Source organism: Drechmeria coniospora, chromosome 03, assembly GCF_001625195.1.
Source record: "Drechmeria coniospora strain ARSEF 6962 chromosome 03, whole genome shotgun sequence".
NCBI classification, from domain to species: Eukaryota; Fungi; Ascomycota; class Sordariomycetes; order Hypocreales; family Ophiocordycipitaceae; genus Drechmeria; species Drechmeria coniospora.
The window spans coordinates 4,459,261-4,477,065 of NC_054391.1; the positions used below are offsets into that span (position 1 = coordinate 4,459,261).

At 53.7% G+C, this 17,805-nt stretch overlaps 4 protein-coding genes across 4 annotated transcripts; 1 reads left to right on the forward strand and 3 right to left on the reverse strand.

The window, feature by feature from the left end:
- Window positions 1–624: 624 nt before the first annotated feature.
- On the reverse strand, window positions 625–1,179 carry DCS_06919 (cytochrome b5; the record flags this gene model as incomplete). The annotated part of the gene is made up of 3 exons (XM_040804206.1): window positions 625–798; window positions 868–994; window positions 1,067–1,179. 3 exons carry the CDS (start codon window positions 1,177–1,179, stop codon window positions 625–627), a joined length of 414 nt encoding a protein of 137 aa, XP_040654310.1.
- A 1,377-nt stretch (window positions 1,180–2,556) lies between these two features.
- On the reverse strand, window positions 2,557–3,728 carry DCS_06920 (uncharacterized protein; the record flags this gene model as incomplete). The annotated part of the gene is made up of 6 exons (XM_040804207.1): window positions 2,557–2,905; window positions 2,964–3,044; window positions 3,103–3,353; window positions 3,414–3,529; window positions 3,582–3,600; window positions 3,675–3,728. The coding sequence occupies 6 exons, from the start codon at window positions 3,726–3,728 to the stop codon at window positions 2,557–2,559; spliced, it is 870 nt and encodes a 289-aa protein (XP_040654311.1).
- Window positions 3,729–9,556: 5,828 nt separating this feature from the next.
- DCS_06921 (2-oxoisovalerate dehydrogenase beta subunit) lies at window positions 9,557–10,814 on the reverse strand (the record flags this gene model as incomplete). Its single annotated transcript, XM_040804208.1, has 2 exons — window positions 9,557–9,594; window positions 9,650–10,814. The coding sequence occupies 2 exons, from the start codon at window positions 10,812–10,814 to the stop codon at window positions 9,557–9,559; spliced, it is 1,203 nt and encodes a 400-aa protein (XP_040654312.1).
- Window positions 10,815–11,405: 591 nt separating this feature from the next.
- DCS_06922 (uncharacterized protein) lies at window positions 11,406–13,500 on the forward strand (the record flags this gene model as incomplete). Its single annotated transcript, XM_040804209.1, has 2 exons — window positions 11,406–11,877; window positions 11,933–13,500. The coding sequence occupies 2 exons, from the start codon at window positions 11,406–11,408 to the stop codon at window positions 13,498–13,500; spliced, it is 2,040 nt and encodes a 679-aa protein (XP_040654313.1).
- Window positions 13,501–17,805: the final 4,305 nt, after the last annotated feature.

Here is a 17,805-nt window from a genome sequence, read left to right on the forward strand (position 1 = left end):
TGTAATGTACTGTACGGAGTATTACTTAGACTACCTAGTAGTAATATGTAGGCACTCTGTACTGAAGTCGGTACCAGTACCTGACGGAGTACTTGGACTGCCTAGTAGTAATATGTACTGTAGGCACTCTTGGTGCAAGTCCAGAGTACTGTACGGTGCTCAGCGCGAGATTGGTGGAGTCTGCCCACTTGAACTCCGTAATATCGTAGTACAGGCTCTGCTCTGGTGCCAAACAAGTGCTCGCGAGCCGATGTCGCGTGGACAAGTCCCAGCAAGAAGATAAGGCACACATGCTCGCGAGCAACTGCCATTCTATTGCACAATCGCCTCCCGCCTTCATTACAAAACCATACTAGTATCTAACAGCACAGATTCCGCCGATGATAAATCTACCGAGAATAACTGCTCCACCCCTGTGGCACAAGAAATGCTGCGCCATATGCCATCTCTCCTCACTTGGCCCGTCCCGTCGCATCAAAGGCCGCCATGGTTGCAGGATACGTGATAGGCAGGGACCCAATCGGTGCCCTTTTCTTCATCGTTGTCCGATCATGGCAGGCACCAGGTGTCTCATTGCCCGTGCCGCTCAATTCGTAGCGGTGCGGGAAGCAGGTGGCCGGCCACTTAGGCGCTCTGCTGGATCTCCTGCTGCTTCGACATGTACTGGAAGGCGCTGTATCCGAGAACGCCTCCAACGAGGAGGATGGCGTAGAGTCCGATGCCGAGGCCGGTGCCATCGGCATTGTTGGCATTCGAGGAGGAGGCCGCGGGGGTGGCCTTCGGGGCAGGGTCGCCGGGCTGACGGGCCGATTGTTAGCAGAGTTTTGGACCTTTGGTCCGTCCGGCGACGAAACAGCGTGCACCCACCTGTCGCTTCAGGGTGCCGACGAGCAGCTGATCCAAGGTTTCCCGCGCCTCATCGCTGTGGCCGACATCCTCAAAAGCCTCCGTGGCATCCTGACCGGCAACATCTAGCATGACCTCCTCACCGCCGCTGAAGGACGCAGTGCCGTTAGCCGAACCGTTCTACGTGTGCCGGCACCGCGCAGTGGACGGATGAACGTACGGGTGCTCGTCGATGAACTTGGTGCAGTCGTAAATCTTGTCGTGGACGACGACAAAAATGTCCTTCTTGGTGTTGTGCTCGGCAACGTCTTGGTACGTGTACTCCTTGGACATGTTGGCGGTGTATGGCACGAGTTGGCCGGCTCGGGGGAAACGGATAGGAAACGCGGCGGAGGTGAGGGATGCTGGATCGGACGAAGCTGGATCGACGAAAGGAGCGAGACTCGTCTTGTGCTGTCGAGAAAATAGTACCGATGGATGGACGGAGAGGCGGGTGCGGGAGGGAAAGCGGGAGGCAGTCCAGCAATTTCCAGACTGGTGCAAGATTGCATCGAAAGCGTTCCGCTGGTTGGCTCACGCCGTCAGCCTGGTTGATCAATACTGTCGCTGACGGAGGGTCTCGACGGCTCGAATCGGCCAATCGGCAGCCGTAAAATTACGGTCAACCGGCTCTGATTGGCCTCTGGAGCGCCCTAGGCAAACTGTGCCTGGCCGTGGGTCGATCCCCTGGAAAGTGTGGAAAGCCTGCTCCGTACGCGTTACGCGAATTTGGCGAAAAGAAGCCCCGCGCATCGAATAGATTTGCCCACTGTTCTCCTGGTGGTTCTGAGACGTCTTCGATCGCTCTGCAAGCCACCAATCAACCCTGCCAACCACTGGTAGAACCGTGAAGGTCCAGGATGCTAGCAAGCATGTGTACATGCAATGTAGGTGTGCAAGCAAGCACTGCACTTGCACTCCATACAAGTGCTGCCACCACCAAAACTCATCGGATCATGGGACCCACCAATCAGGATGGATCGGACACCCTTCACTGGAGTAGGTACTTGTAATCCTATACAGGTATTGCAAGTAATATCTTGCAAATACAACTATTTTCACAGCATGGGTACACACTTCACAAGTACCTACGGAGTATAGTTCGTTATGATGTGTGCAGCACCGTACATGTATAGTAATTGTGATTTCAGTACAAGTACGGAGTACTCCTTAATACTTCCACCTACCACTACGTACATACTTTGTTTGTTGGACATGTATTCCGTACCCTGATTATCACTGTACAGTACAACTAAACTATACTTGTACTTGTACGGTGTACGGTGCTGTGCAGGATCACGTACGACGCACGTGATATGACTCGTCCATCCCGACTCCACCAATCGACCGATCAGAATCGCTCCTGGCTCTGGCATCGTGGAACACCAATCCTACACAATGCAGACTCGCACCACTTCCATGGCCAAGAGCGGGCACCAAGCGGGCGGCTGCTTCGCCCGAGAGATCGCTCCTCAAGCACGCCGCACCACAAAGTCGTCACGTCATCTTGCCATGAATCGAGCTAGCTCGTGACCGACCAATGGTCACGATGACGCACATGACGTTGCGTCGGCCTAAGGGAGGTATGATTGCTGTATTCGCGGTACTTCCTCACCGATGCATGGCGCAAGTGCCGACGCCGAGAGCAGCATTCACCCAACGGCGGGCCCTCTATCGCTTGGAACTCCCGCCGCCAATGTCTTGCCCCAACCGATAGCTCGTCACCTTGTCCCACTCGACCTTTTGCCTCGTGACAGGCAGATGGCGGCGCAGGCCCCTGAAGGTGCCCTCGCTCAGCTTGACGAAGCTTTTGTTCACCTCGTCCTGGTACTTTCTTTCCATCGCCGAGATCTCCTTGACGATGGCGGCCCCGGTGCCGGAGGAGACCGAAGTGGAGATGGGTTTCTTCGTAAGCAGCCGCACGTTGCCGTCCTCGTAGTAGTGGACGTCGACTTTGATGGTGCCCTCGAGGCTTCCGGAGGCAGCATCAAACGTGTACAGGGACCTCCACCGGCCGTTCCTGGAAGGGGGTCAGCATCTCCGCCGACGTCGAAGAAGGGTGGTGACGGCGGCGGTACCAGAAATTGTTGGGGCTGTATCTGTTGGCCACGACGATCATGGCCATCTTTGCGTCCGACTCGATCGGGTACGCGCCGTAGCTGGCGTTGGGATAGTGCTCCTTGACGTAGGGACCGAGGCTTTTCAACGTCGATTTACTGACCGGCGTTAGCGCGCAACGCCAGCGATGCGGCCGGGGACACGTGCATCAGCTCTACCTGCGGCCCCTCGATGGAATGGCTTTGTACCGCGCTCGCCTTCTGTCGGCCCGTTAGCCTCTTGACCTCGAAAGTCTCCATCGTCTCCTTCCGCCGACGTGCCTGTGTTGCGTGATCGACGGCAAAGCTCGAGGAGGACTCGACGTCGTAGTACCGACCGTCGCCGAGGGAATTGTGCGGGCTGATGAGGACCTGCAAGCGCCGTCAGCCCCCGAGTTCCTCACCAGAATCCATGTGCACCGGCTCTCCTACAGACTGGCTGCTCCCGGGCAGCTTGACGGTGACGAACTGCTCCTCGTTGTACTTTTCGAAGGCGGGCGCGAGATCGGAGACGACGTTCGGCGTCGAGAGTGTCAGCGCTTTGATGTCTTGGGATGCCCCGTCAGCATCGTCCCTTCGGCCAAGGTCCAACAGCCATACCGGCCACGACATCTGCGAGCTACAGGGAGGTCAGCCCAGGCAGTCGGGAAGCTGCGCCTTGAGGAGGCGGCCTTGCGCAGGAGCATTGCCCACCTCTCCGGGAGGAGCATCCTCGACGAATGCGGACAGAGTCTCAATCTCCGACATGGTGAAGCTCGACAGTCCGGGAATGAGGGAGGATAGGTAGGCGATCAAGGGGTGGCGGAGGATCCGATGGTCGACTGGAGCCTATGGCGCGCACATGCGGGATTGATTCTATCCTCGAGGTCGGAGCGGTAGATGGTGTGGAGTGGAGAGGAGAGCCAGGGAGGACGAGCGAGCGAGTGGATCACCCTTTCCAGCGATGCGGCTATCAGTGGGGCGTCATGAACCACCTTATCCGTTCAACATGTGTCTGCCCAGCAGGTCTGGACAGCATGGCCTCGATGCCATCAACTCCCTCATCAACACACGATAGCATGTGCATCGGGCCTTATCAAAGCCTCGAGAGTAGCATGGTGATGGTAGAACGCTGACTGCCGGACGAATTGATCAGCATACAAGAAGGTGCCGTGTGAACTCGGGACACATGGTACAATCTTCATCATACCAGTTGCGAGTAACTACTTTGTTGGTCCAAGTAACCCTGTACCGCTGACGATTGTACCGTGCTGAAACCAAAAGGACTAGCACAATGCGAATTATCCGTACCGCTACTCGTTGCGTGCGGATCGTGAGCATGGTGGCGGCTGTGCGGCTGCTACCTTGCTGATCAGCCAGACCGCCCAGCTACGCACTTGGTGCTGCTCGTACCGCTTTGGCAATCCCTTCACGCTCAAGAGAATCGGATTGGTGGTTTTTGTCTGCAATTTTCTCCAACTTGCGTTGCTGGAACTGTAAATGAAGCTTTGTTTCGTTTGATGACGTGCCCAGCCGCGCTGCTCTGTCACGGTTTGCCCCTTGCTACAGACACTCCCCTCTTCGCCACTGCCTACCACTCCCGCTACCTCCCGCTACTGATGCTGTTACCTCTCCCATGGCTGCTGATGCTGACGCTCCTGATGCTACCGCTATCATTGTCGTGGTTGTCCCCTCTAATAGCAGGTTTCGTTCCTGCTAACCATTCCAGACATTGACATTTCGCAGCTCGAGGGCCATAGCATGGCTTTGTGATTTATTAGAAGAAAGTGATCGTTTTAACTAGGGCTGCATGGTGATTCCCATAATATCTGAAAGGTGGCCTGCTAATTGTCCATGCATCTAGGAGATTCCTCCAAAATACGGCTGGGAGAAACGTCGCTCACGAGCGGAACGGCCCAGCAGAGACCAACACACGTCAGCACAGGTCACCCTACGTATTTCACTACTCGCCAGCGCCCTGACCACCACTACAACTCTTGTATTCCATATTGTTCTGACCATCACCACGATCTCATCAATGCTCAGTTTCAATCACGACATGCATAGGGAGGGGCTGTGAGGACGCAGGGTAGCAATCGCCTTTATGCTGTCCACCTTCACAGCCCGGCTGCTAGCCCGGTAACCCCAACGCTTCCTGCTCGACCTATGAGTATTTCCGACGTTGGGGCAATCGATTTCAAGTGTCAAACAGTCCGCTCGAGGTGCCTTAACCGTCTCTTCGCAAGGACCAATCAAGGCTTGTAGAGATCAACTTGTCAGAACTACAAGTATCGGGATTGTCAAAAGTACTCTACAGCAGAGAGCGTGTTCTGGTATTAGCTGGCAGCTTGGGGGCTATGTAGCAGCAAGGAACGTACTAGTAGAACTCGTCGCCGGGCAAGACACAATGGTAAGAACTACCTATCTTACATGGAAACCTCATGAAGACCTCACCCGGCGGAGCACAACGGCAGTCACATACATGCAGTAGGACCATGACAGTAGCCTCCAGCAGCTCCACAACGTAAACACTATTTGTTTCTTGTGAAATATGGTGATCGAGTATGGTAATATCAAGAAGCCGCTTCCTTTTGTGAGTAAAGACCCAACAAGCACAGTACTAGCCCTTTCGTTGGTTGAAGCTCCGTCCGTGCACGACACTGTACCCATGTGTATGTATAAATACTTGTACGATCAGTTCGTACTTTTACTTGGAATTAATAATACTGCATTAAGTACAATCAAAATTGCAACTGCCAAATATTTAACCAGCCATCTATGACTAGTTGTAGGTGGTTCATAATTTGCAGAACGACATGTCCAAAGCTCAAAGAATTAAACTTTGCAGGTTCTCATAGTTGATTTCATTACAGTACTGTACAACTACGGAATACACCATAGCAGATGGAGAAGGAGGACGGAGGCTGCAGCGCCTCCACTGTGCTCAAAGCGACAACACATGTAATACATGCACATTACATGTACGGAGTACTCCGTACGAATAGTACTTAGGTGTACGGAATACATCTACTTTTAGTATTACTGGTACTTGTACATGCACAAGTAAGTACTTGTATGTTGTGCCAGAACGTGTACGGTGTACTGAGTTAATACCGAGTACTGTACAACATGTACTCCGTACTTGTACAGTAATGCCGTAGTTATACTCCGTACTCCGTCCGCAGAATCCAATTATTAACAATCCATTACGTACAGTAGGTGTACGAGGCCACCTAAGTACTATTATAACATCATTTTATTCTGTTTCGAGAACGTAATCAATATTATAATAATAATACAGCCAAGTATTGTTTACAAATCATTTGCTACATACTTACAGTGCATGGAAATCCATGCACATTGCCTTTGCACCGAGTACGCTTCTTGGGAAACATGCGCACAAGTACGGTGTAGAACTCACTACTTATAATATGTACAGAGTACAAGTACTTATAGAACAGAACGATGCCTCTTCCCTACAGTACTTCGGGTTTCTACTTTCAATAATACCGAAAGTACATTCGATACCGCCTACCGTTTGTAACAACCATCTACTGTACAGTACTAACACTAACACAAACAATACCGAGGTACACTATAGTTATAATGAATCTAGGAAAATGGTTAACTTTTTCCCCCCTGTCTCTTGCTGTTGCAGCAGGTCCAAAAATAGAAGATGAGTGTAGCAAGGATAACCCGTATCCTATGGCTCAACGACTGTGGTGGCATAAGGGGCTGTTGGCAATTTTCGCCAGCAATCAGTCGGATGAGTGGTGCAATCGTGCAAAACGATGCAAAGAGAAATACGAATATCACGACTGTCCAAGTTTCTTCCCCGAAAAGCAAGCATGCATCGGACGCAGATGCTCCAATTTTCCGTGGTATTTATACTTGAATTGACGGCATTCTATGTGGGGATTGCTGACTGCCACGAGCAGGAACTAGTTCTGTTCTCTTAAAAAGATGGAGTGCACTACAATATAAAAATTTAAACGCAAGAGGATCTCATTATATGTCCGAACGGCATTGGCTCGATATCATCGGCTCATCATAGAAAATGCAGCGGAGGATATTGGTTCAAGGAATGGGGAAGAGACCAAATAGAAAGGGGCTCCAATAGCTAAGATACGTATCGAGTTGACCTCGGGAGGTCTACTTGTATTGGATTTTAGCATCGTTGGAAGGTGGTCCGACAATGCTGCAAATAAGTGTAACGGACTGGTCCCGGAAGGGCCAAGGCAGTCCAGAGTGACCACCCTGGTATTCTTACGCGACCGACGATCACGAGGGCAGTACTGTACTTGTTCCTGCGATGCGGCCGCTACTTGTACACTGTGACAAGCGCTCACTGTTACAAGCGCCTGCCAGTCAGTGCGTCTGGTTATCGCCAGGTTAGAGAGCCTGGATGGCTGCTGCCAACCATTCTAATGTATATACTTGACAGTATACTTATAATGTTCATACTGCTTGTTGTTGTTGTAGTTATGTACTCCGTCCATATATAAGCCGCGTATTGGCAAGGAGGGGTTTCTTAATGCATCGAAAAATACGCTGTGTTGGGGAGCTGTGGTGGCTGAACGTGACAGAGGAGCAAGACATACATCATGTGCTCTGCACATAAGACCTCACTGTGCAAGTACTAATCCGAAAGGACGGAGTAGGCTCTTGTACGGAGTACATGTAATTGTTTGTACAAGTAAGTACTTATGTTGTATGTACTTAAGTAGGATGTACGGAGTACAAGTGGAGGGACGTATTGCATTATTAGTTGTAGTTACTGGTCGTACAAGTATTGTAAAAGCACACAATACCAGTCGTATCCTTTAACTACCCATTACGTTCTAGGTCTGCCTACTTGGTTAAATACTTGTACACGTGGAAGCTCTTAGCACCATCACCAAGTATATCCATCAAAACTTCGTAGTACTTCGGTAGGGGTACGTTTGTACGGAGTGCACTGAATATTTATGAAAATAAAAAAGCTCGTGAAAAGGTATTACTGCATACATGTACTGTACGGAGTACGCTGTGCGGAGTACTTGTCAAGGGACAAAAACACTGTTCATATTCTTGTACATGTAAGTAGATGTACTGTGCTGTACTTGTACTTGTATTGCGTGCTTAAGTAGGTACTGTGTGACGAGGCTATAGTACTTATACCAGGCCTCCCATCTACAGTAAGTACAGCACAGTAAGTATTGCCACTTGTACAGGAAATATGGAGCAAGGCTAGGAGCCGCTGGTGGTGGGGTCATGTAGTATTATTAGCGATTGATATCTACTGTACTCCGTACGGAGTACTGTACTTACTTACTAGGTACTAGTAGTACGGAGTATTAATACTTAAGTACTTGTGGGGAGCTCCCTCTATTACGAACTCCCTCAGCTACAGTACATTTACCATACTTGTACTTACACCTACTGAAACTACAGTTCAGGTACTTACTAGTACTGCACAGAACCGCCTCACTCTACGGAGTAGTTGTACAGTAATATGATGTAATTAGTAGTTGATTACCTCCAAAACTACCCATGAGCTGTACAAGTACGGAGTACAGGTATTAGTATCCGACTCAATCCTTCACACTTCGTACTTACAGAAATGTATGCCGGTACTCCATGCACCATGCAGGATTTTCTTACGTTCCTCATTCTTGGAGACCTGCTAAAGTACTTGCATGTACTTGACAGTACTTACACATACATGACAGTGCACAAATTCAATGGAAGCAAGTAATAGTTGTACATACAAGTTCGGAGTGCGATACGCCGTAATTACACCAATTTGGAAGCAATCCTACGACAACGGAGTACGGACATGCGCAGGACATGCCTTGAATATAAAAGAGACAATATCACTTCTCTGAAAACCGGGCTATTGCTTCCTACATCGACTTCAGCCAACCTCTTAAGACAGTAATCCACCAACATCGCCGCAAACTGTCCTAGTACTGGATTTACCATGAAGGCATCACTGTTTTTAAGCCTTTTTTCGGCATCCCTTGCAGTAGCAACAAGTTCAAATGGACAGAATTACTGCAAGAACGATGACCTATATCCAACGGTTGAGCGATCGTGGTGGCAAAAAGGGCCCTTGAAGCACGCGGGCGGCCAGCAAACGGATGAATGGTGCGATCGCGCGAAAAAATGCAACAAGGAATACGAATATCGCGACTGTCCAGCTTTTTTCCCAAAAAATCCTAGGTGCAATACCTATGCTGAATGCCGGCGCATAAACAATGCTTAAAAAGCGGCAACATACAACTGGACTGCCGCCTGTGCCCAGAGCAAGAGCTGCAGCCCATCCGGAAAACTTGTCGAAAAGTGGGAGCGCATTCCGCATGGACAGGCACAAAATGGCGACGATGGACTGCTGCAGGCGTGTCCGAAGCGTGGAGGTTGGATCGTCCGGTGCTTCTGCAGATATTGGTCGTGCCAGGGAGCAAGCAGTTGTCGGCGGCCATGGCTGCACTGCCCCATGGTTCAAGATGGGCGGGGACGCGAGGGAAAATGTAGATGATATCTTGGGGGCCAAATCCATTCAGGGAACGGTCGCTCGCTATATACAACAGACATCGCATCGCCTCTCCAGGGTTTCAATAGTTCAGGCTCGTCCTGATTTTCTCGTATATCCCTATCGAGAGCAGAATCAGCAAGATGACGTCGCCCCAGGCGTCGGCACGACTTACTGGCAACGTCGGGAATGTTGAACTTTTCAAAAACCAGCCCGCTGTGGATGCTCCACCCGGCGACGCGACCGACGGGAGCCTCGAGACGGAGAAAGGTGTCGGCATCCTCTTGGATGGCCGCGGCCACCTCGGCGCCGACACCTGCGTTCACCATGGACTCGTGCACGATGATGACCCGGCCCGTCTTTCGTACGCTCTCGAAAACGGTCTGCTTGTCCCAGGGGTAGACGGTCCGCAGATCGATGAGCTCGGCCGAGATGCCAAGATCGGCTTCCGCGCGCTGGATGGCAGACATGCAAGTGTAGAGGGGCTGGCCGTAGGAGATGACGGTGATGTCCTTGCCTTCCTTCAGCACCTCGGCCTTGGACAGCGGCAGCTCGTAGGCGGCTTCCGGAACCTGCTCGACGGCGGCGCGGTAGAGGATCTTGGGCTCGAGGAAGAGGCACGGGTCGTTGCTCCGGATGGCCGAGAGCAAGAGGCCCTTGGCTTGGATCGGTGATCGGGGGATGACGACCCGGAAGCCGGGCACGTGGGTGAACAAGCTCTCGGGCGATTGGGAGTGGTAGAGGGCGCCGTGTCCGACGCCGCCGCAGGGCATCCGCACGGTGAGGCCACCGACGTGCGGCCCGCAGCTTCCCTCGCGGTACCGGAACTTGGCGCCTTCGTTGACTATCTGATCAAAGGCGGGGAACACGTAGTCGGCAAACTGAATCTCGGCCACGGGCCGCATCCCTTGCGCCGCCATGCCGATGCCGAAGCCCATGATGCCCTGCTCCGTCAGCGGCGTGTTGAAGACTCTGTCGGCGCCATACGTCTCGGCCAGCTTCATGGTGCACCGGAAGACGCCACCGAATGCGACGTCCTCGCCGAAGACGACGACATTTTCGTCCTCGGCCAAGGCGGTGCCCAGGGCGTTGTTGATCGCCTGGAAGAGGTTCATCTTCACCGTCGGTCCATTGCGAACTTCGGCAGGGATCTCGTTGCTGTTGCCGAGCACCTTGTTGCTGCCGTGGGCGAGCAATGGCGTTGTCGCGTAGTCGGGAGGGAGGTTGAGCTTCGCGTTGGGGGGATGCGTCGAGTAGCAACGGGCCATGGACCTCTGCGCAGCAGGCCGAGCCGCCGCCGCCGCAGCGCGTCGTAATTGCCGGACGACGGAACGTTTCATGGCTGCCGTACTTTGCGTTGCCGGCGAATGGAAGGAGGGAGTCGAGAGAAGAGAGCGAAGCAAAGGGGACGTCGACCGAACAGACGGAACGACGAGTCGACGGTCGAGGCTCGAGGGGGAGGAGGTGCCAGCAGCACGGCCATACAGTAGCTGCACTCGGCTTGCAGCGGCCTTTCGACTTTAGCGGGGCTCGGCTTGCGGTTGTTGAACGGGTTGTAAGTACATAAGTACTCCATATAGTACTCCGTACTCCGTAAGTACTTGCAGTATTAGTTGTACGGAGTAAGTATACTCCGTCTCAATGCAAGTACCCTGTACTTAAGGCGGACGGAGCAGTCCGCAATACCAATAAGTATATTGTACAAGTTCAGCCATGTGTGGCAACCGTGGCACAAAATCTGGGGTTGTAGATAAGATAGTTGCCCGACCAACAGCAACCACCAGCTGCGACCCACGCACAAACATGACTGCGTGCACGCCGAAGTAGGCGCAGTTGCCGGATGACGTGGCGGCCCAAGACATGTATGTTCATTCGCACCCTTCCAGATTCATGCCGCATTCCAGCCGCTCCGTCCCTCGCCGTGACGCAACATGGCCCCGAGAGAACCATCACGGCCAGCACATCGGCACCGAGATCGAACGTCTGACGCTGTCCGGAAGAATCAGCACAAGAAGAAGAAGCACAAAGCGAAACGGCCGGCTACGGCATCGGACGAGAGCAAAGATGGCAGGGAGACGCATTCGCTATCCTCTGGCGCCCTGGCGCAGCTAGAACGAGAACATGCACGGCAAAAACACAAGACGCAGCGACGCAAGCGGCCGCCGAGGGAGCCGAAGGACGACCAAGATGAAAAGGTAAAGGGCGAGCCGGAGATGCCTGCTGTCAAGGCACGGAAGCAGAACCGCCGGGCGAGGAAGAAGAGAATGGTCAGCGGGGCCATCATGGAGGAGGGAAGAGTGCGCAACTCGGGCATGCGAGCGGGCGGCAGCTGGAGCGAGGACAGTTTCGAAAAAGAGGCCTTCTTCCATCGGCCGCGGCAGAAAAAGTCCAAGAAAAAGCTTTGTTCGTCAACGCTGGGCCGATCAAAGGGATGCTAGGAAAGCTAACGTCGATCTAGGGATCCTGCTGGGATGCAGCCTTGTCGTGCTCATTGTCGTCATCGTCGTGGCCGTCGTCGTCAGCAAGAAGAATGCGGACGCCAAGGCGTCCCTGGACAGCAGCCTCGAGGGAAAGAGCCAGGAAAAAATACCGACGCAGTGGAAGAACACATATCTCGATCCGTGGACGTGGCAATCGACGACCGACTTCAACGTCACCTTCACCACGGATACCGTCGGTGATCTGCCCGTCATGGGCTTGCCCTCGAACTGGGACGACTCGGCGAGGGCAAACGACAAGGTGCCGCCGCTGAACCAAAAATGGGGCCCCTACAGCAGCAAGGCGGCACGAGGGGTGAACTTAGGTGGCTGGCTCGTGCTCGAACCCTTCATCACGCCGTCACTCTTCCGCTACGGCCTGAACGCCGGCATCATCGACGAATGGACCCTTTGCAAGCACCTCGGCGCGTCGGCGTCGAAGACGCTCGAGGCTCACTACGACTCCTTCGTCACCGAGGCGACCTTTAAGGCGATTGCCGACGCCGGCCTCGACCACGTCCGGATCCCCTTCTCCTACTGGGCCGTCCAGGTCTACGACGGAGATCCCTACGTCTTCCGTACCTCGTGGCGCTACCTCCTTCGCGGCATCGAATGGGCCCGCAAGTACGGGCTCCGCGTCAACCTCGACGTCCACGGACTTCCCGGAAGCCAGAATGGCTGGAACCACAGCGGCCGGTGGGGGGCCATCGGGTGGCTCAACGGCACCGACGGCCGTCTCAACGGGGACCGCTCGCTCGAGCTCCACGATCGGCTGTCCAAGTTCTTCGCCCAAGACCGCTACAGGAACATCATCAGCCACTACGGCCTCGCCAACGAGCCGCGGATGACGTTCCTGAAGAAAAGCGACGTCCTCGAGTGGACCGAGGCCGCGTACAAAGTGGTGCGGAGGAACGGCGTCAGGGCCCTCGTCGTTTTCGGCGACGGCTTCATGGGCCTCGACAACTGGCAGGGCTTGTTGACGGGCTACGACGACATGGTGCTCGATGTGCACCAGTACGTCATCTTCAACGAGAACCAGATCGTCTTCACCCACCAGAAGAAGATCCAGTACGCCTGCGATGGCTGGGGCGAGCAGACGCTGCGCAGCTTGGACAGGACGACCGGCTACGGACCAACCATCTTCGCCGAGTGGTCCCAGGCCGACACCGACTGCGCCAACTTCCTCACCGGCGTCGGCTGGGGCAACCGATGGGAGGGCACCTACGACACGGGCGACAAGAGCACGTCGACGCTGACGCCGCGTTGCCCGGCCAAGGACAAAACCTGCTCGTGCGCAAAGGCGAACCAGGACCCGAGCCAGTTCAGCGACGACTACAAAAAGTTTCTGCGTCTCTTTGCCGAGGCCCAGATGCACAGCTTCGAGAAGGGCTGGGGTTGGTGGTACTGGAGCTGGAAGACGGAGAGCGCGCCGCTTTGGAGCTACGAATCCGGCTTGAAAGCCGGCATCCTACCAGAGAAGGCATACCAGCGCAGTTTCAACTGCGATTCCGCCGTACCAGATTTTAGCGATCTTCCCGAGACGTACTGAGTGCGCGTATGTGGCCTGCTCCGTGGGTGCGCATGTTGGAGTGAGGAGGGGAGCTGTGGCAGCACGGTATGGTTTGGCATGGCCTGGTATAGTTGGGCATGACACGATATGGCATTGTATGGCATTGTATGGCATTGTGTGACATTTTATGGAATTGTATGGCATGGTATGGCATGGTATGGCATGGCATGGCATGTTATGGCACGGCAGGTATTGGGGTGCTGCTTTTGCTTGTGTTTTAATCGCATTTGCATTCGTCAAACATTGAATACTGGGACGAGACGATGGTTTTTTTTGGTTCATAATGTTTGAGGGTTTCATGTAGAATGGGTTAGATGATCATGTACAGCCTTCATCAACGAGCCAACGCGAGGCACGGAAGAAACGGCGCACCATCACATCACACCGCTCGGCTTCTCCTACCCTCGCCTCAGCGCGGCGGAGTATGCTCGTAAACGACTCATCCCTCATGAAGGAAGCAAGCTCACGAGCCAGTCCTGGAAGGAGATGGATAGCCTTTGAAATCACACACAAGCTGCTCGTAGGTGGTCGCGAGTTGGCGTGACAGGGGGGGTCGCATGAGCCAAAATACGGTCACGGTCGACAAGGCAGACAAGCCATTTTCATGGGGCGTCAATCTGTCACATCTCCAACACTTTCAGCTACCATCATCGAGTCGAACCCATGCCTCTCAGGCTCTTTTGCAGATACCGGTGTGGGGAAAGGGAGGGACGGCGCTGGCAAGGACCGCTTGGATGAGGACTGACTGGGAGCTCAAGCCTCGGCTCCCGCGGTATCATCCCAGACTCGGTCCTCATCCCCGCATGCCATTTCACGTTTGGATCATAGACGTTGCCCATGGCTGGAGGCGACCGTCCCCGTCATTGGTTCGGTCGTACCTGCAACGGGGTACGTCGTGTCCAGCCGCGGGTTGCACAACATATGGATAGATATACGGAGGCTCCTACACCAGACACCAGGCCGCCAGGACCAGGAAACATCATCATCTCGGCCTTGTTTTCGAATCGAGTACGGCTGTGGTGTGATGCGCCAAGGACCAGTCAGGTCTGCGGCGTCGCCTGACCTTGAGCATCGGACCGTGCTGCTGCGCAAGTACGGCTGCTACTCACGAGACATGATGTTTACGAATCCCCAGTCGTTTGTTCAACCTTGACCATTTCATCACGGCCGACGGGCTCGCGGCGAGTTGAATACGCACCTGCACCCGTCTCTCGCACGCCACGAACAGTCCACTAATTGTTTGCTGTTCCTTCAGCAAACGTCTCTGTCGGCGTACATTCTCGCTGCTTGCTTTCTCGTCCTGGCCATGCCTGTACCGCTTCGCTTAGCGCCGCCATAGATGTCAAGCACGAGCATGCTTCCATTTTCATCGTTCTTACCTGGCCAAAACGTTGCTTGCTAGCCACGAGCGAGCGACAGGTTCTAGAATGGTGCGACTACGAGTAGAAGTGGAATTCAAGGCGGATCGTTGAAAGGGCCGGCCATGTTTCATCGCACGCAGGCGGGCCGACGCGTGGTCGAGCATGAACGATGACGGTGACGGTGGTGGCGGTGAGAACACGACGTGCCAACATCGGCCTCCGGCGGGGGTTATGAAATCTGGAGTGAAGTTGGCCAGATGGCCAGGTAAGGCGGCGACGACGGGCATCGAGAAGACGGTGGGTGTCACGTCACCTCCGTCCGAGCCACTTTCTTCTGCATGTCGATGACTGCTTCGCCGTCGGGCAGGACAGGGTTCGATGACCTGTTTGTGACGAGAGGGCGACGGCGGAGGGTGACGGCAGAAGTCGGTCTGAGACGCAGAGTAATACGGGTTGCTTGTGCGAGTGCGAGCAGCACGTCACTCGCATCCCTGCCTTGACACCCTGTAATACACGCCAGAGCGTACGGAGACGGATGCATGGTGAGTTAAAGCTACACCGTACATGTACAGCGACGAGCAGACCGGGAACGGGGGTCGACCAGGTTACATCACTCGGCCCAGGATACAGGAGCCGGGGAAGGACGGAGCGTGGCGATGCCCACTTGCCTTTGGGCACGAGGCGGCGCAAGTCGTGGAGAGAGAGGTCGATATGTAGTGTAAAAATATCACCCAGGGAGACAGGGACACCATCGACGGCTCGGCTCGGCTCCTCGGTTATAGGCCTTTATAAGAGGTGGCCTGCAATGCAGCGCGGAATTGCCGATGGTTGCATGGACATGCATGAGAGGGAGAATGAGTCTGCATGATGTCTGCGAGAGGGAGAGGCATGAACCAGGTCGCAAGACTGCCGTGTCGCCGTGAGGGTCTGCGGCTGGATGCAAGGAGACTGTTCGGCCAATGCCTTTGTCGCCCTCTGTCCTATATCGAGCTGCACAGTACAATGGCCATTCCACGCACTCTCCTGGCAAGGGAAGGGAAGAAGAAGTCAACAGGGCAGGATAGTTGGCAAGTCAGCGTACCTGGGGATGCACTATCATCCTCGAGCACACCCACCTCGCCTCCAACGACCCCCCGGAAGCCCTCGGGCGTCCAGTTCGCCACTCCGCTTGTGCGCTTGTGCGTGTCGCAAGGTCATAGGCCATGGTCCAGGAGACTGCCTTTGATGTCAGGGGGGAGCTGGCGAGGAGTGTGAAGGCCGAAATTTGCCCACAAATAGTCGTTTGCCGACGAGCAGCCAGCTGGTCAGTCTCTGCTGGTTGATGGGATGGATGAGAGGGTAGGGAGTGAGTGGGAGGGGAAGGGATGGAAGGGATGGATGGGATGGATGGGAGGGTATGGGATGGAATGAATACGAAAGCGACAGCAGAAGGAGAGAGCAGCAGGAGGGAGCAGGGCACGGGTGAGTACGAGTATGATTAACAGCTACACATTGTTCGTACTCGTAAGTACTTGGAAATAACTGGCACTGCCTGGGATATGGCTTGATGATGCGGCGTTTCGAGATTGTCGATCAGCACTCCGTCCTCGGATGTCCCTGTGCGCGTACATGTACAAAGTACAAAGTGTATGCATGCACTGTACACGACCTGAAGTACTTGCACAAGTAAGTGTAAGTACATGTACTTGTGTCTGCACCGTGGTCCATTGTTACTCACTTGTCCTTACGTATGCCTTGTTTGTACAGTAATTATGGCGTAGTAGTAAGTAGGTAGGTAAACAAATGTGCGTGTATTTGAGTACATACAGTACAGTACTTAGTTGTAAGTACAAATAGAATAACACCATGTAGTTGTAAGTACAAATAGAATAATACCATGTACTTACGGAGTATTAGTCGCAGGTACAAATAGAATACTACCATTAAGTTGCAAGTACAAATAGAATAATGCGACGATGCAGGTATTAAGGGTGCAGAGGAGTGTTGGTGTAGCTAAGTAAGTACCTATGTATACTAACTTACACTCCGTACTCTGTTTACATGTACATGTAAGTACAAGTGCTTCGGCGCGTTACGTTTCTGGAAATACATGGAAATACGTAAATAGGAGCACACAGGCACTTAAGCAAGGTCCTAAGTAAATTACTCACATGGTGCGGAGTACGGAGTAGGCTTTCCTTAGTACCTATTCCTACTTGTACTTACGTGTACTTACAGTAGGTGTACATTCATTAAGTGTGCATGTACAGTGTGCTTGTACTTGTACTCCGCAACCCGTGCTTCGTACTTTGACTTGCATGTACATGTACAGGACCAGAGTTCTGCGAGAACTTAAAGCAAGTGCACTGTACCTGTAAGTACTTAATTACTGCTATACATGTACTGTAAGTACTCACAATAAGCACTCATGGTGAACGAGGCAGGATCGATCCGCGAACCAATCACGCCTGCACAATACCCCTCGGCCTCGGCCAGTCATCGTCGAGATGATTCCCTTGCGCCTGCCAGTTGCAGCGCTGGAACCCCGCAATCAGGGCGCTATAGCGCCAGTGGGCGCAAGAACTGGCAGGCGCTGTCGCCTCCGTCGCATCCACATTTCACACCCACAATTCACATCCACATTTCACATCCACGGACCGCCTCCACATGCATATCCGTCCACACGTCCACATGAAAGTGAAAGCGTTCGAGCCGTCCTTGAGCTCCTCGACCCGTCATTGAACCAGCCAAAGGCTTCAGCTTCCGCCCCAGGCCCCCCAGCTGTCGGACACACCAGCGGATCAGAGAAAACGACATGGCGGCGGCAAGTCGACGATAGCGAGCAAGGACGAGTGCGAATACCCTCCGTCTTCTCATTCGTCTCCGGCTGCTGCTGCTGCAGCTCCCCCCCAGCAACGTCCCCCCGCCCGACCGGTCGGCCGGC